Genomic DNA, 17,658 nt, shown 5'->3' on the forward strand with positions numbered 1-17,658 from the left:
AAGCTACTTTGTTCTTTTTTTTATTCAGTATAAAAGTCAAGGTGTAGCTCAGAGTCCGGCTCAGACTGTCTTGTTCATTAGATTGGTTTATAAAGAACTATGTTTACACGATATTCTGGTACCTTTAATACAAAATTATTTACACTCCAGTCAAAAATAAATAGAAGACAATGACTAGGAAAAACTGTCCAGGAAGGCTCTTGGATGTTGCAGGCTTTGCTGTATTTCAAGCACTGAGGAGGAACCTTCCCTATGCAAAGTCAGCCTCACTCTCAATCCTGTTCACGGATAGCATACTGCAAGAGGTGCCTCCTCTCTAAAATCCAAGACAGCCTCTCCTCCAAAACCTCCATCCAAGAAGAGGCTCCAGCGATCAATCTCCTGTTGGTTCCAAGCAGGTCAGGGACTGAATCCCACCTCTCATCAGCTGAGGGTTGGTTCCTTTCAGTTCAGGTGTATTCGCACAGGTGACCGCAGCCCGCTGGACAGTGTGAACTGGTCTCTAGCCATTTCATGATGTGCTGCAGGTGGCCACCATGACTGCAGCCCTGGCACCACACAAACAGGCCCTTCACCACATGGTGGCACACAGCACACATGCTGGCACACTGCCGACACCTGGCCCAGAGAGAGAAGATTACAGGTGAATCAGCTGCAGAGAAAGCACTCTGGGGCAAGTGGCCAGCTCAGGCAGTGAAACCCTGGCATGTACCACTCAGCTCCCAGCTGGATCAAGGAACCCATCCAATCAATGCAGACCCCTCAGGGTGTGAGCTCAGTCAATCCCTGCCCACACCTCAAAACTGTAACTCCTTCAGTATCATCATCAGCCCTGGCTGGCACAAGGCTGGGAGTTTATAAACCAGAAACCCAAAAGAAAAACATAATATTTGGGCCCGACACTGGGTGCCTCACAGCAATGAAATCAACTACAAATCAAACAGCTTATAAAGAAGCAACAGAACCATGGGAAGGAAACTTTAACCCAGGTCAGGCTGGGAACACACGTGGGAGACTGTTTACCATTCAGAATCAGCACAGATCGTTAGTGATCACAAGGGACCCCCAACAGCAGACTGTGTTTCCATTCTGCAGTGTGGTTCAGTGGTTAGGACAGTGACCTGAGAGCCAGGGGACGTGGGTTCTATACCCAGTGCTGCCACTGGCCAGGTATGTAACCTTGGGCAAGTCACTTCACCTCTCTCTGCCTCTGTTTTCCCTCCACCTTGTGTTCGGTGTATTTAGAGTAAGCTCTTCAGGGCAGGACCTGTTTGTAGGTGTATGCACAGTGCCTATCACAATAGGGTGAGCTCCACTGTGGCCTCTAGGTGCTACTGGAGTACAAACAAATAATAATAATGGAAACTGAACTGGGCAAGAGATTACATTACTTCAAGATAATGCATTAGCTACCTCCAGACAAACCCTTCCAAAATGAAGGCGCCCACCGCACTCCCCCTCCACCCTAAAGCATCTCACCTGTCGCAGATCCAGCCCTTGTTGCTCATCGGCCGCTTGCAGTTGCTGCAGTTGATGTGCAGGGTGGTGGAGGCCTGGTTGAGGCAGTTGATGGCTCTGCACGTGCTCAGTTTGATCACCTCATTGGAGATATTCCAGAGCTGGAAGCGCTGCAGCAGGTCGATATAGGAGGTGTACCAGTGCTCCTGGGGCAGGGGAGGGGGGGCAAACACCTAAATTAGTCTTGGTTCACATTAGGGTCTGTGGGCAAAGTTACTGAACCCAAACCCCCTCCCTATGACTCCAGCCTCAGGTTAAATCAGCTTTAGAAGGGGCTATCAAATGTTAGTCCAAACAAGGAGGGGTGCAGAAGGGTATACCATCTAGCTACTTCATGCATTGATTATTCTACAGCACACAGTTAGCTGGGGTAGTAACATTCCAAAAGAGATCTGATCTCTGCAGCTTTCTGCCATTGTATTGTCTCAGAGAGAAACTAAAGCCAAAAGCATGATTCACTTTGCTCCCAAGAAATTCTTAACTCACAGTCCGTAAGACCGATGGCCTAACTGAACTCCTTGCTCAGTGGTACCTTTCCAGCTGGAAACATTATTTCTTATTCATTTACAGTGGCTTGGTCTTACTATATATTCTGTGACAATTCTCCAGCACAGTGCTCCCAAGCTGTGTGGGAACAGGTTACCAGACTAGGCCCTTGACCAACACCCACCACCTCCCTTTCAGTTAGTGTATCAGGAATGCCTTCCCCCATCTGTGCTTGGAGCTTCACGCTCGAGAGTTTGCAAAGCACTCTGGGGACTTCTGGATGAAAGACTCTGTATAAATACAAAGGATTGTTATGAGAGTCTCCAAACCCTGTTTGCTGGGGGAGGATATGCAGCAGCTTTGCTGAAGAAGCCTCTCTCTGGGAAGTGCTCCTCCCTATAGCGCTATACCTGGGTTTGCTCATCGATCTCTTTCTTGATCCGGTCGCCCAGCACGATGAGCACGGACACTGCCATCTGCACATCCCCCTGCTCGGCGTAGAAGAGGAGCATGTCCCGGACGATGGGGCTGAAGAAGTCGGGTGGCAGGCGGTTCTCGTAGAGTGAGTGGGAGATGGAGATGAGGGAGAAGGACTCCACAGGCGTCAGGGACACAGTCTCAGCCTCGTTGCCACTGACATGAGGAGAGTCTGCCTTGTCCTGCAGGTGGTCCAGGGCCGAGGGGTTGTCCACTATTTCATGGCGCAGGGGGAAGGCCTCTTGGGGGAGGATGTATTCCTGCTCTTCGGCTGCAAAGAGACAAGCCCTTTTCAGTGAGCAGGGGTAGTGCCATGGATAAAGGCGACACAAGTTGGGTGTGGTAATATCACACACCTTGTTCTTTTAATATCCTGGGACAGACACGACTACACCACCACCAGATAAAGGAGTCAAGGAGGGATCTGGCATCCTCTCCAGTGCAGTGAGTACATACAGGCAACTCCTGCTGAGACCCAGCTGCACTGCAGTCATGCGTGTGCATTCACAGAACAACAAACTCACCATGGGGATTCTCATGGTCCATCATGTACAACTCATCCTCATCCCCCTCCACATCCCCCAGGAGATAGTCCGCAGGGACGTCGCTGCCCTCTGTCTCCTCATTCTCTGGATGAACACGGAACGGGGAGGAGGAGCAGAGAGAGAGAGAGAGAGAGAAGACAAGTCAGGATACCCCTACAGGAGTAGAGCTTGTCGGACTTTCCTGTGCTGCTATGGCAGAAAACGCAGGCTGCTCAGAAACCACAGCCCAGCTGCCAACTCACCCTCAGCAAACTGACCTGGGGCTGGAGCGGAGGTGGGACAGACAGGCACAGTGCTCTGCATTGGTAAAGCACCTTCTATCCAATGACCTCAAAGTGCTTCATAGAGAGAGGGCAGCAGCATTGTCCCTTCCACAGATGGGAAAACTGAGGCACACAGGTGTGGGAAGTGATATGTCAAGGGTGTCACAGCACGTCACAATGACAGGGCTGGGGCAAGACCCAGCAGTCCTGACTCCCAGTTCTCTGCTCTAACCACTATCCACTGTCCCATCCCAATCCTCCCACATTCCAGAGTGACAGACTCCAGCCTCAAGAGACTTGGGCCAATGATCTGCAGACAATGTATACGTTCCCTGATCAAAATGCCTGAGGTTCTGCAACCACGATTTGGCTGGTGTTGTTGGGACAGAGTACCCCGGGAGGGGGGGCGCTAACTGGAACTAGAACTGCATCCCAACAGGATGATGGCGTCACAGTGCAATGCAGACCAGTGAGAGGTTGTGACCCCTGCTAACAATAACCAAGACAAAAAGAGTGTCTGTGATAATTGCTGGCTGGTAGTTGGGCTCAAAAGGACCAGAGCAGTACCTGAGAGTGGAGAAACATTGGCACAGTTAAGGGTAGCTGTGGGCCATCACTCTGCTGGGAGCAGGGAAGATGACTGGGAGTGTGCTGGGGTCACCCTGCGAGTAGTAACCAAGGCAGCTAGAGACCACGGAGCGTGATGGTGTGTTGTTGGCAGGCTGACGGGGTTGTGCTTGTTGCTGACTGTGAATGTCCCAAGCAGGGAGTTACAGTAGCAAAGCATTTGAGGCATCCAAGGTTACAGGGCAGGCAGTGACTTAACCCCTCACTGTCTGGATTGCACCCCAAACAGTGAGCATTTTGGACTCCTATTACCGAGCTAGCCACTGGCACGCTCCATTGACCCAGCGGCTGAAATGTTACCATCATTGTTGATTAAGGTGGAGGAGGAATCCATGAGGATGTTTTCGGATCGGCTCTCTCCTTTGCTGCGCTCCAATCTGGACTCGTTGCCTATCCCAGATGGTATGTCCTTCAGGTTAAAGCTGGGAAAGAAGCCAAGCCCACATTAGCCCGTTTCTTTCTCACGCTGAAAGAAGCCGTAGTAGCAGCTGCCACTCTGCTGTCAACTGATGGGAATGAAGGAGCCGGCTCACTGGGAAGGCCCATCTGACTTAGATCAGTGGGAAGTAACCAGTTCCTCTGCAGTGACTCTAACTTGGTGTAAGAAGCCATCTCCAGAATGGTTCCCCCTTTCCTATCGGCCAGTCAAGTTTCCACATATCCCCTGTATGCCAGTGCAGGCCTCCCCATCCACTTCCTCCCAACAGGGCCATGTCAGGGGATGCCGTGATTAGACTGCTCACCTGTTCATGAGTGGGAGGGAGGTACTGCCCTTCCCCAGGCTGTGGTTCAGGTTAGCAGAGGGCACAGTGCCAGGGCTGGAGTAAATAATTCGGAGCATTGTCCATGTCTGGGCAACCTGCCCCCAGGGAGAGAGAGAAGGGAGGAGGGGAAGGGTTAGATTGTTACCACTGTCTGTCAAACAAGGCAACATCATCAGAAAATTGGTTTCTGGAGCATAGTTCAGAGCCCAAGCCGAAAGCATGGGGCAGGACAAGCATCGTCCCTCACCAGTGGTGTCTGTGGGGAGGGGACCTGCTGCAATGTAGAGTTTCTATCCACCCTGCAATGTTGCCTAGATCTTTCCTGCCTTCTCAGGTAACAGAACTGGCAGCAACCCAAGACAGCACCAGCAGTGCAGGTACCTCGGCACAGCTACGAGAGGAGGGACAAGCTCAAGTCTGGCCGTGGATCAGAACACCCTCAGAGTGCTGGGATCTGAGCTCTACTTTGGGTTAGTTTCTTGTCACTAACAGTGCTTTGTTGGCTCTACACTATTTTCAACTCTCCTTGCACATGAGTGAAATTTGTGCCCAGTCCAGATAATACTACCTCTGCTCCTTATCCGTTTCATTCTGCTCCTCCTGTGCAGGGGCAAGGTAAGACCCACTGCACCAAGGGGCACTCTGTAGTAGAGGGGACGGCAGGAGAGAAACATCTAAAGAGGAGTAGATGTGACAGAGACAAAGGGAGAGGAGAAAAGACAGAACAGCTCTGACTACAGGACATAGGTCATCCTCCAACTAGCAGGGGCTAGGTGCACGCTGATGACAGTGCATTTCTGCCCGTGGCCTTAGCAGGGAGTGGAGCACATCTCATCTCACAGCAACAACTCTTGAGGAAAGAAAGGAAAAGAGAAACAACAGAAAGAGCTTAACCCTTGGGCAAGCTACGTTTCCAAGTCACTTCCCAGCACTAACCCTGCTTCCATACTCAGGGATTTACCAACTACTGAATCTAGAACATTGAATCATAGAAACATAGAGCTCAAGAGGTCATCTAGTCCAGCCCCCTGCACTGAGAGACCAGACCAAGTAACCCTAGATCATCCCTGACAAGTGTGTCTGTCCAACCTGTTCTTTAAAACCTTCAATGACAGGGATTCCACAAGCTCCCTTGGTAACCTATTCCAGTACTTAGCTATCCTTAGGAAAAACCTTCTAATATCAAACCTAAATCTCCCTTACTGCAGATTAAGCCCATTATTTCTTGTTCTGCCTTCAGTGGACATGGAAAACAATTGTTTACTGGCCTCTTTGTAACAGCCCTTAACATATTTGAAGATTGTTATCAGGTCCCCCCTCAGTCTTGTCTCAAGACTCTAAACACACCCAGCTTTGTAACCTTTCCTCCTGGGTCAGGTTTTCTGAACCTTTCATCATTTTTTGTTGTTTTCCTCTGGACTGGACTCTCTCAATTTGCTCACAACTTTCTCAAAGTGTGGTGCTCAAAACTGGACACACTACTCCAGCTGAGGCCTCATAACTGTGGAACAGAGCATGACAAATACCTCCCATGTATTGCATATGACACTCCTGTTAATACACCCCATAACAATATTTGCATTTTTTGCAAAATATTGTTGGCTCATATTCAATTTGTGATCCACTGTAACTCCCAGATCTTTTTCTGCATTACTGCTGCCTAACCAGTTGTTCCCCTTCTGTATTTGTGCATGTGATTTATCTTGCATTTGTTTTTATTGAATTTCATCTTGTTAATTTCAGACCAATTCTCTTATCAAGGTCATTTTGAATTTTAATCTTGTCTTCCAAAGTGCTTGCAACCCCTCCCACCCTGGTGTCATCTGTAAATTTTGTACGCATGCTCTCCATTCCATCATCCAAGTCATTAATGAAAATACTGAATCGTATTAGACTCAGAACAGATCACTAGGTCTAGCATATCAGTAAGAGACCTTTTCCCCTTCCTCTGGAGCAGGGACCAGTCTTTAGGATCTGGTGGTGTTGGAGCCCATCTAACACCTTTTCTGCATTCTGTTAGGTTCCCCTCCACCCTCCGCCTCCACTGAATCTGTATGGGGAGGATCATTCTTCACCCTCTGTCCCCACCACCATTTGCCCAAGGGGGATCTCATTGTATTGTTTTCTCCCTACATTTCTGATCTAAATCCAGTTTAGCATCATTTCCTTGTCCTCACAACTCTTCCCAATTTAGCATCACCTACAAATTTAATGAAAGTGCAGGCTACTCTCTGTTCCAGAGCAAAGATGTTAAATAAGGACAGAGCTGACACGGAGGCCTGCAGTACCTCACCAGTCACCTCTCCTCTCCCCAGCTCAGTGCTCTGCAGTTTGCCATTGCTCCCATCAGGCAGCACGGACAGTCCTTCTGACAGGACTCCCATCCAAACCAATCTGCATTAATCTGGCCAATGAGATTTCACGAGACACCCTGTCAAAACAAACATTAGCAGCCAGAAACAGCTCAGAAATCACTATGCTAAGAGTACAGAGATGCAATAAATGTATGTAAATTTACACTATGCATAGCTGTTCCCATTAGAGGGCAGCAGACAACCAGTCATTCTTTGCAGCCCGCATGACCTGTCTCCACAGTTTATGTCTATGGTATCTGTCTATACATACAATCAAGGCTTCCTATGCCATCCAGTTTGGCTTGAAGGCTCAGCTAATAAAAAGCAGAGCCTGCCTCTCCCTTCCCACAGGCTGTTAGAGGGTTGCACGTACCTGGTCACGGTCAAGCTCTTTGGCTACCTTGGCATTGTGGTCACACAGCTCTGCCAGGGGTCTCCCCGCCAGCGCATACTGCTTGGCCGTTCTCACAAACCAATCCATGCTGCCACTCTCCAGGTCTGTCTCAAAGACACTCAGGGCACTGGAAGAAGAGATGTACTCGAACTGTTCCGTGGGGTCCAGCTTACGCTTGAAGAAGATGGGATGCCGCCTGTCCCCGATGTAGGGCTTGCGGTTGGAGTCGGAGGAGATCAGGCTCTCTTTGGCTGCGAAGGCCAGGTCCCCAAAGAGGCTGTAGCACAGGCCCTCAGGGTTGGCCCTGTCAATGGGCTGGCTGGCGTCCTTGAAGATGTGCTGGTAAAGGGTGCTGTCCTTGGAGCCCGAGAGGAGGAAGTAGGGATCGTGCAGGTGGCGCCACACGATACCCGTGGTGACGTCCTTGTGCTCTTCAAACATGGCAGACGGGATGAAGGGGCGCCGCACATCCCACACATAGATGTTGTGGTCCACCATCATGGAGCAGGTGGCGATGTGGTGCTTGCACTCAGGCCGCCACTTGACCCTCGCCACAGAGGCTATGGTTTGCACGCAGTAGATCTCTTTGGCCCTGTTGGTGTTCATGTCCCAGACCTTCACCATCTTATCTCGGCCTCCTGTCGCCAGCCAGCCCCTGGCAGAAGGGAGAAAGGAACAAGCAGAAACATTAACTGAAGAAATGTCCTGGAAGTTGATCTTGGATTATTGGCTTTTTACGCAAGCCTTTTAGGCTACAGGTGGTCAGAGTGCTGCCTGCCAGCTACATGGCACTAAACAAGCACAGGCCTTGGGCACCCTCTCTTTTAGCATGGAGGCATAGCTCACCAAAACTACAGGTCCCAGCGTGCAGATTCCAACCATATCAAAAGGGAACTGTGCATGCTGGGACCTGTAGCTTTCACAGACTACACCTGCATATTAAACTAAAGGGAGGATGCAATATCTTCCATTTTATTAGGTGAGGCCCTCCAGCCCCTGGTTGAGAAAATTTGGTTTCCCTGATTTAAGGCAAACTGCCCTTTGCATTTCAGTCAGTGAAAATGAGAGGGGCTTCCATCCCCCTCTTCCCCCCACAAATAAAAGCAGAGGACAAAAAGGCTAATTTTAGGTACTTTGTGCTTCTCTCAGCTTGTGAAGATAGCTCCCCAGCATGAGATGGACAAGGAGTTCCAGGAGGCTGTTCAGGGTCCAGGAGTTGCATGCAACTTTTTTTTTAGTATAAATTAATTATTTACTGGGAAATGTGACTTTTCCCCCCGGTGAATCTCAGTTTATACCTAATGGCAGGATGGCAAACGTGCCTTAGACACAAGCAAGCTGTGTTTTAAAGCAGCCCTCTCACTCCCTGAGCTGATCAAGTTGGTGAAACACACTGGACATACCTGACATTACCCAGTTCCAGCAGCTCACTTCTGGTTTACTAGTTACTGCTGGCTATCCCACAGAACAGCAAGAGTGACTTGTTTTATAAGCCACGCTGCTCCTTCTGATATTCAGGAGAGAGCCATGTGCCCATCGAGTTCTCAGCACCCCACCGGACAGTTTTCACAGAACCACTGTGTGAAGGCACCGCCTTCAGGAATTTTTTGACAAGAGAGTGATTGCCATGGGCAGAGCGGGGTGGTAGGTATAGCACATACCTGTCCTCTAGATGCCAGTCACAGCAGAAAACAGGCCCATTGTGAGCTGTGAACATCCTCTCGTAGCGGTCTGGACGGCGGATGTCCCACAGCTGCACGTTCCCATTCTCAAAGGTTGCAGCAAAGGTGAAGTAATCACGGATGCTAAACTGCACATCGCGCACGCTTTCCGACTGGCCTGAGGGACAATAGGAACGTAGACCAGATCCGACAGGGCCCCAGCAAAGTCATTCCCCCTGGTGGTGTTAACGCTCATGTTTGCTAGAAAGGGTCTACACTAAGCTGCCAATGGCAGGCCAGCTTGATTCTCTCCTGGACTCAGCCCAGTGCACCCTGGGTGTAGGAAAAGCAGAAATCACCTCTACTAATGCTCCAAGGGAAACCAGTGACCACTCTGGTTCAGAACAGTTTCCTTTGCAAAGCTGGCACTGCCTCTGCCCTACGTAGTCCATAAATAGAGAACTTCAGAGCTGTCAATCCAGCACCTGTCCGTCACACTTTTTTTGTCCTAGTCTATCTCCCTTACCCAGTCAATAACTGTGTCATCAAAACCGCTACTTTCCTAAGCTCCCAGACTTCAAGGCACCAGATATGGGCAACTGAGTTGGGATGTGGGTGGGAAGAGGGTATGATTCAAGGACAATGGGAAGCAGATCCACCCTCCCCCAACAGCTCTAACACCACCCTAACAACTGACACAGATAATGCAGCTCTAGACATCGGCTACACACAATTTTCAAATCAGACCAAAAAGCTGCATGTCGTGAGCCTGAGACCCCAGATGATAATGACATAGGCTTACATCACTGGCTGCTACAGACTAGAAGTCCCACCAGCAGGGACTCTGTCCCCCGATCCCTTGCTTGGATCATCATAGCCCCAGAAGGGGTAAATCTTTACCACAATGAAGCACAAAGAGATCAGAGGGACAAAGGCCTGGAACATAGGGGATTATCTGGTATTTCCCCCTTATTTAAGGTGATAATTGACAACTCCAGCCTGCAGCATATGCAATAAGCATCCTAATGCACAGAACACTGGCCAAGTGGGCCCAAGATTGGGGCTTGGTCTAAACTTAAAACTTATACTGGCATAGCTATGTTGGTTAGGAGTGTGAAAAAAACCACAGCCCTAGTGACATAGCTATGCCGACAAAACCCACAGTGGAGACACAACTATGCCGACAGATGCGCTCTTCTGTCACATTAGCTAACACTGTATGGGAAGATGACGTTACTACACCGGAAGAACTCCTCTCCTGTCGGCTTACACTGTGTCTACACTATGCAGCCTATCCCAGCATAGGCTCTGCATTGTAGACATGGCCAGAGCCCTTACCAGAGAAGGTGCTGACAGAGTCTTTCTTGCGTAGGTCAAAGCATTTCATATAGCCGTCCTGGGAGCCACTGAGGAGCATATACACCTCAGTGGGATGGAAGCACACTTTGTTAACTGTCCGCTTGTGTTCAGTGAACAGCTGGTCCTGTTTGTTACGGGATGGCTTCCCGAGGTTCCAGGTCACAACCACACCATTGGTAGCTGCTGTGGCCAACAGGTTCTCGTCCATCTGATGCCACACCACATCAGCACAGCTGAAGTTCAGGGATGGCTTACGGCCAACACGCAAGTTTAGCTTCTCCACAAACTGATCTTCATCTATTGAATAGATCTTGAAGATGTTGCGGCCAGCTACCACCACCTGAGCAGCATCACGACACACACTGATGGCATTAGCAGGGGCATCCAGGTGACAGAACATGGTACGTCCAGTGATGGTGTTGCCACCAAGGGCAGTGGTAACCCTGGCCATTTTCTCCATGGTTGTCCTCTGTGTGACTTCCTCTCCTTAGACACCACTGGATGCCCTGCCCAAAGAGAAGGCTTTGAGACTTATATCTCCACATGCAGCATTCTCACAGGTGAGTCCATTTCCACCAACTGCTTACAGACCTCATTAAAACCTTCTTGAAAGCAAATGAATTAATTTATGCAGCATCTAGGATGCTCTTTCTACTGTTCCAACTGGACTTGCATATCACTTTCCCTGATCACATTAATCAATCAGTCTTTAACTACAGAAACTACTGCACAGCCACTTATTTAACAGAGTAGCTCAGATTCAGCCCTGGTGTCTCTTTGGTCACCCCCTGCATGTACTTTCCAGTAAGTCCATGTTAACCTTTCAGAGATTTCAGTTTCCTTCTTAATTCAAATATCTGAGAAAATACCCCACTTGCAGGAACAACTTTTGCTGAAGCTGTCAGTAAGGGCCTGTAAAGCAAGAGAAGAATCCCTCAGAAGGCAAAATGCAGGGATGAGGACAGAAGTGAGCCAATGAGCTGTTCAGTAATACAAGACATAACAGGATTAGACTGCAGACTTCTACATCATAAGGTCATAGTGCCCAAATTGGTGCAAGCACCAGAGAAAGAATTTCATTTTTGTTCTAATAGTGAATTTAGTGCTAAAGAGTGACTACAATAGAGGGAGGCAGTGTTTGTTATCCACACAACTACAGTACAGGCAGCAATAGAGCAAGCTCTCCATACTGACAGCGTACCCTCAACCATGGAGGGGTCCACCTAATGCAGTGAAATTAGAGTTCAAACCCCCATCCTAGGCCTCTCTGCTGAGAAAATGCCAAGCATCCCTCATTTTAGAGCCATGTTTGCCACCCTCCCACACAGTTCTCGTGCTTTCTCACTGGCACCAATACGAAGTCAGGGCAGCAGGATCACCGAACTGGGGTTTTAGATCAGTGGTTCTCAACCTTTTTGGACTCAGGACCCATTTATAAATGTATATGGCCTGTCGGGACCCCGTAAATAGTCTGGGGGTGGAGGCCATGGGGTGGGGTTTCAGTCAGGTCCTGCCCAGCACTCACCCCATAGTGGCAGCTCTTGTGCTGTAGAGCTGCTGGGCTTGGCTCTCCGCTCCAGGCATTGCAAACTCTGGGGTTGCAGCACTGGGACCAAATTGTGGAAGTGGAGTTGTTACCTGGCTCATGGGGTTGCAGTGCCACTCACTCAAATTTGGCCACCCGGACACATCTAAGTGGCACTGGGATCCCAGAGGTTGCAGTGCCTGGAGCAGGGAGGTGAGCCCAGCCACCCCTTTGGGATGGGAACTGCCACAAGACCCTCTGAAACATTCTGGCAACCCAATTTTGGGTCCCCACCCCGGGTTGAGAAACCGTGTTATAGATAACTGTTTACCAGCATTTAAATCCTCTCATCCATTTTGAGATCTTCCCGAGAGATGGGAAGGAGCCTTGGCATGTTGCTAAATCTCAACGACAAACACATTCTGGTTTCACACAACCCTCTGCCCCCTAACGTTCCTCAAGGTGCCACAAAGCATACAGCAAAGTAATGATATAATGGTTCTCCAGGCAACCACAGCCTTGGACGTTGGAACCTCATGTTGAGAGGGGGGCTAAGACAACAAAGCAGTCGGTTGCCTGTCCTTTACAGCCATGGGTCTGGTGCTCCCTACAGAGAAGGGCAGGAGCCACCATGGGTTACTGATTAGCAGAAGGGTGGACGGTTTGGGGTGATGGGGCTCTTTACAAGGGGGCTAGTAGCCTGGGTCTCCCTGCTTAGAATAGCTCCTCCCAATCCCTTTCTTAATCTCCACCTCCTCCCCTGGCAGCCCATGACTCCCCTTCCTTACCCCTGTCCCCTCCCCTCATTCCCCCTGCTCCTTTTCCTTGCCCTCTCCCCTCAGTCCCCCTGCTCCCTCCTTACCCCCGCCCCCTCCTCTCAGTCCCCACCTCCTCTCTTCCTTACCCCCCACAACCCCTACCCTCAGTCTCCCTGCCCCTTCCTTACCCCCCTCTCTTCCTTACCCCATCTCCTTGCCCCTTCCTTACCCCCTGCCCTCCCAGTTTCCCCCATCTCTCTTCCTTACCCCCCACCCGCTACCCTCGGTTTCCCTGCCCCTTCCTTACTCCCCAATCCCCTACCCCTTCGAACCCCTCCTTGGTCTCCCCCATCTCTCTTTCTTACCCCTCCTCGGTCTCCCTGCCCCTTCCTTACCCCCCACTCTCCCACCCCTTCCCCTCGATCCCCACGCCCCTTCCTTAGCCCCCACCCCTCGGTCCCCCCCACCTTTCTTCCTTACCCCCCGAGCCTCTTTCTTAACCCCCTCCCCCGGCAGCCCATGACCCCTCTTTTGTACCCCCTCCTCGGTCCCCCCCGCCGGGCGGGAGCGGCTCGGGCAAGGGCAGCAGGCCCAGCAATCACGGGGGAAGCGGGCCCGGGCTGGGGGCCGAGCCCGGCACCTACCGTGGGAAACGGAGCAACTTTGGGCCCGGCCGGCTCCTCCGCCACGGCACGGAAACGCCGCCTGGCTCCGCCCCGCCCGCCCTTCCGCCGCCGGTAGCGCCCCGCCCCCAGGCCCGGCCGGAGCCATTGGCCGCGGGCTGGCGGCTTGGGAGGGAGGCACAGGGCGGGGGCTGGAGCCCAGCAGAGGGTGAGGTGGGTGGAGGGGAGAAGGGGGCTGGGGTTAGGGATGCTAAGGGGTCTCCCCGGGGTAGATTTAGGGGTACTATGTACAGGGATTCCTAGGCTAGGGTTAGGCCAGGGGCTCTTTGGGGTCCCCCAGCTGGGGTTACTGAAGGTAGGGCCCCCAAGCTAGGGTCAGGGTTACTATGGGTAGTGATTTCAGGACTAGGATTAGACGGTGCGTGTTGCGGTCCCCCAGCTAGGTGGCAGCATGGAGATGCTAACTGCCTAGCAGCTCTGCAGTCACGGGTTCTAGACCCCCACACCATTATGCAGTGTCTGTACCTCACTAAGGGGTTGTCTTTGCCATGCCTTAGATATTCCCGGGTGGAATACACATTCATTCTCAACTTTAAGGCTGTTGGGAACTGGTGCTCTGAAACACATGTGGTTCCTGAGCCAATCATAGCTGACTGGATCATTATGAAATGTTTGACCCAGCTTCCTTAGCATGGTAGTTCTTTCCATTAGAGAAGTCTGCATCTGTCCAGCTACAGGGGATTGGGTACTTGATCCTGGGAACCAGCATCTCCCACTCATTGAATGGGTAAAGGACACTATATGGTATTCTGATATTGTCCAAGAACAGAACTTGATCTGTTATCGCAGGTGCCGCCTTTTCATTCCCACATGCTGCCAGCCACAGTCTGCTGAACTCCTCCTCAATATACTATGCAGTGCTCAGAAATGTCTCATCTTTGGAACGTGCAATTCTCTATTCAATCACCCTGCCTGAATAGCTGGGATGAGGCTAGAGAGTCTCATCTCTCCCAGACCTCCATCCCTGGATCTGGCACGAATGCAGGTGTTGGCCAGGGGAAGAAGCCACTCCTTAATGGCCCTCCTCATGCTGTTATTGAGGGAAGATAGTGGAGTTCTCTTACAATCGGTATGGATCTGCCAGATAGAAAACCTGAGGGACAGTGAAGCCATTCAGCATGTCAGTTTTTGTAAAGGCTTGAGATGGATCCTATCAATCCTCTCAAGCCAGGTGTCAAGTTTATCAGACAGTGCAGCTTTGAAGAACTCACTTCATAGATCAACCTTCACACCAACATATTTCTCAGACTCCCGCATGGTATTATCATATTCAGCCCATCTGTACCTATCTTCCAGGCTTCACAGTTGACAGTGTATGAGTTGTGAGTTGGGCTCAGGAAGAATCTGTGGCATTTTCTAGCTTGCACCTTCAGGCTGGATAGCCTAAAAAAGGACTCCAGAATGTCAATGATCCCGTTCATGCCTTCCCACAAGTCACTGAGCAAGACCAAATCATCTGCAAAGGCGAGAGCTGTCACTTTCTGTGCCCCATACGAGAATCCTCTACCAGACTTTTCTAGCACTGATATCAGAGGATCAAGAGCTAGGATAATTAGCAGTGGTAACATGGGGTTCCCTTGTTTGACCCTGACTTTGATACCAATGGAGAGGTGTGAGCTCCTTCCCCACTTCTATAAGGGTATGGATGTTCCTATAGGAGTCATTAATAGTGTTCACCATGTGCTGGTCCAAGCCACTCCCCACAGCACCCAGATGATGTGATCATGGGACACTGAATTGAATTCCTTGGCTATATGTATAAATATGACTTCCTGAGGCTTTTTGTCCTTCTTTGCCTGCTTTACTATGATGTGAAGAACATTCAGGTTTTCTGAGCAGCCAGGTGCCAAAATAAACCCTTGTGTTTCTCATTTAATGGGCACACTTTAGCCAGCCTGTTTTCAACATTCTCGAAAAGCCACAGCAAATGATGATAAGAGGCCTCCAATTCGCTATATCCTTGAGCTCCTCTTGGGCCATCATTTTTGGGATCAGTAGTGATGGACATTCCTTAATACCATCAGGACTTGTAATCAGCCATTTGTTGAATAGCCCCTCCAACGTATCTCTGTTAGGGTCCACACGGACAAGAACTTTCAAACTGATACCATCAGGACCTGGAGCCATTCTTCTCTTTTATGTTCTTAATACTTCCTTAGCTGATATTAGGATGTTAAATGCCAAATTATCAGCCCTGACATGAGATCTAAACTGGCCCAACCCATCAAAGGGCGTTTTGATCTCCCACTTATCCCTGTACACATGGTGGACATATTTGAGTGGGACTTGGCGCTGGAGGAGTTCAATGCCATCAAGGATGATAGAGGCAAGTTTACACCTGTCGTTGTCATGAAGCTGTTGGTACCTCAGTTAAGTACCTCTTTTAGCTGCTCTTTTTCTCATCCAAGATTTCTCCTTCCCCCCCTGGTTGGTCTTGGCTTTCTTTTTGATCTCTTTTCCAGCTTTGTCGCTCTCATTAGGAAGGAGGAGAGAACTCCAGTGGAAGTTGTTTCAACTAGAGACCTGACATTACGTCTCCTTCAACCCATGCACTAAGGCTGTTAGTCTCAAAGTCCTCATGGCCGTGATCCTTCAGGCCTTTCTTAATTTTGAGCCCCATTGTGGTTTGGGGCTCATCAGATCTTACTTCCAGATAACAAATGGTGGCTCCATGTCCTGGCTAAGAGGTCTCCGAGTCCTCGTTGGTTAGATCAAGCATCCTCCTTTTGTCACCAATTTGCTTAGCAGATTTGGTGATCAATTCTTTTGCAATGAGTTTATTAATATACTTCTGGCCCAAGTATATATTGCCAAAATTGGTAAGGAGTAACTCTTCCTGGGCCATCTAATAACTCTTGTGTTTTCCACACAGTGAGTTGTATTTAGGTTGACTGGCTTGGATTCATTCTGTGTTGTGTACCACAGTGCCAGCTGGGTTAGTCTCTTGTGTTGAGAGATACCTGATTTGGTGCCACACCGTCTGGCACACACTTCACAAACCCAGTCATCAGCTGAGTCCTGTGGTGTCAATCTCTTACACTTGGGGATTTAGATCCATTTTCTCACACAGGGAACATTGAAACTCCACATTCTTCCCACCGTGGTTACATTTAAGATGAATATTCAGAGCTGCTGGTTTTCCAGTATGATCCCCACAAAAGGGACATGCCGGATTGCTACCAGGCAACCTCACCAGAACCTTTCCCTGCACTCTGTTCTCGCTCTCTCCTTCTGTCACCTTGACAGTGGAGACACTGGAATTCACAATGGTGTTACCATCAATTCTGTCTGCCAGGCTTGTGGAGCCTTCGTATCTCCTTCCTTCTCACTGGCAGGAGTTTTTGCAACACCAGGTTGGGGAGATGTGCTGGGTCCCACAGACTCCCCGAACACTGAGTTATTGTTCTGCATGTAGGCAACCAGGAAGAACTTCATGACGTTGATCTGTGCTGCAGTATTGGTACTACTGACAGCACCATCAGCATCGAGTGTCTGTGAGGTACCTAGGAAGGGATACTCCTCACCTTTGGTAATTACAGGGCTAGTAGTCTGGGCAATAGAATAGGCAAAATAATCTGGTTTTACCTGTGCAGTGGCCTACCTTAATACATGTAGTAGCTGTTCAGTTAAAACAGGGACAGCCTTGTCTATTCTAGTTGGGCAATTGCACAACCCTTTAAGCAGATGATTGTATGCAATTATCCCTGGCATTCCTTGCGGCCACGCCCTCCTAAGCAATGCATCTGGCTGTGTAGGCAGGAGGATGCCTGTTCCTGGCTTGATCATTACAGGATCAGTTTCCACTCTGCAGTGACATCCACACAAAGTCTGTGCTGAGATTCAAAATCCCCACATTGCTCAAAGCATGGATAGACTGAATGGTGTTCCTTCTCTGGGAAGAGGAAACTCAGAGCCCAACTACATGGCATGAACCTGGACAAAGACAATGAGTCTGAGTGAAATGTTCACAAGCCTCATCTTCATTCTCTGCTCTGTGATTGCACCTCTTCTCACAGGTAAATGGCCAAAATGCCCAAAGGAGACACAAGTTAGAACAACAAGTACGTTTGGGGGAGGTGTATCAAATATCTTTTCTCGCTTTTTAACATTTATTGTATTCAAATTACGAGATTCAATCCAGTTTGTAAAAGATTAAGAACAGGTGGTCTTGAGTTAGAAATCTTTGCCTGAGCTAACCCTGGAATAATCAGATTAAAAAGGAAATTTGTAAACAAATTATAGAA

At 49.7% G+C, this 17,658-nt stretch overlaps 2 protein-coding genes across 4 annotated transcripts in view; one reads left to right on the plus strand and one right to left on the minus strand.

Annotated features, from left to right (window-relative positions):
• Positions 1–35: 35 nt before the first annotated feature.
• On the minus strand, positions 36–13,445 carry WDR24 (WD repeat domain 24). Of its 3 annotated transcripts, XM_024199096.3 has the most exons (11): positions 13,376–13,435; positions 11,190–11,360; positions 10,428–10,954; positions 9,090–9,267; positions 7,408–8,083; positions 4,660–4,775; positions 4,217–4,338; positions 3,006–3,110; positions 2,415–2,752; positions 1,480–1,664; positions 36–618 (listed from the first exon to the last, which is right to left on the minus strand). In XM_024199096.3, exons 3-11 carry the CDS (start codon positions 10,906–10,908, stop codon positions 450–452), a joined length of 2,370 nt encoding a protein of 789 aa, XP_024054864.1. In that variant the 5' UTR covers positions 10,909–10,954; positions 11,190–11,360; positions 13,376–13,435; the 3' UTR covers positions 36–449. The 3 variants fall into 3 exon arrangements, with proteins under 3 accessions (XP_024054864.1, XP_024054865.1, XP_029767128.1); XM_024199097.3 differs by lacking the exon at positions 11,190–11,360 and having other exon boundaries at positions 13,376–13,445; XM_029911268.1 differs by having other exon boundaries at positions 10,428–11,360.
• A 3,915-nt stretch (positions 13,446–17,360) lies between these two features.
• Positions 17,361–17,658, plus strand: part of IL20RB (interleukin 20 receptor subunit beta) — a 31,220-nt gene continuing 30,922 nt past the window's right edge. Inside the window, exon 1 of the mRNA XM_024199106.2 lies at positions 17,361–17,430. Coding sequence (XP_024054874.2) covers positions 17,361–17,430 — 70 coding nt within the window. The remainder of the gene's footprint in view (positions 17,431–17,658) is intronic.

The sequence above is a fragment of the Terrapene carolina genome, unplaced genomic scaffold, assembly GCF_002925995.2.
Source record: "Terrapene carolina triunguis isolate 2854851 unplaced genomic scaffold, T_m_triunguis-2.0 Scaffold93, whole genome shotgun sequence".
NCBI classification, from domain to species: domain Eukaryota; kingdom Metazoa; phylum Chordata; order Testudines; family Emydidae; genus Terrapene; species Terrapene triunguis.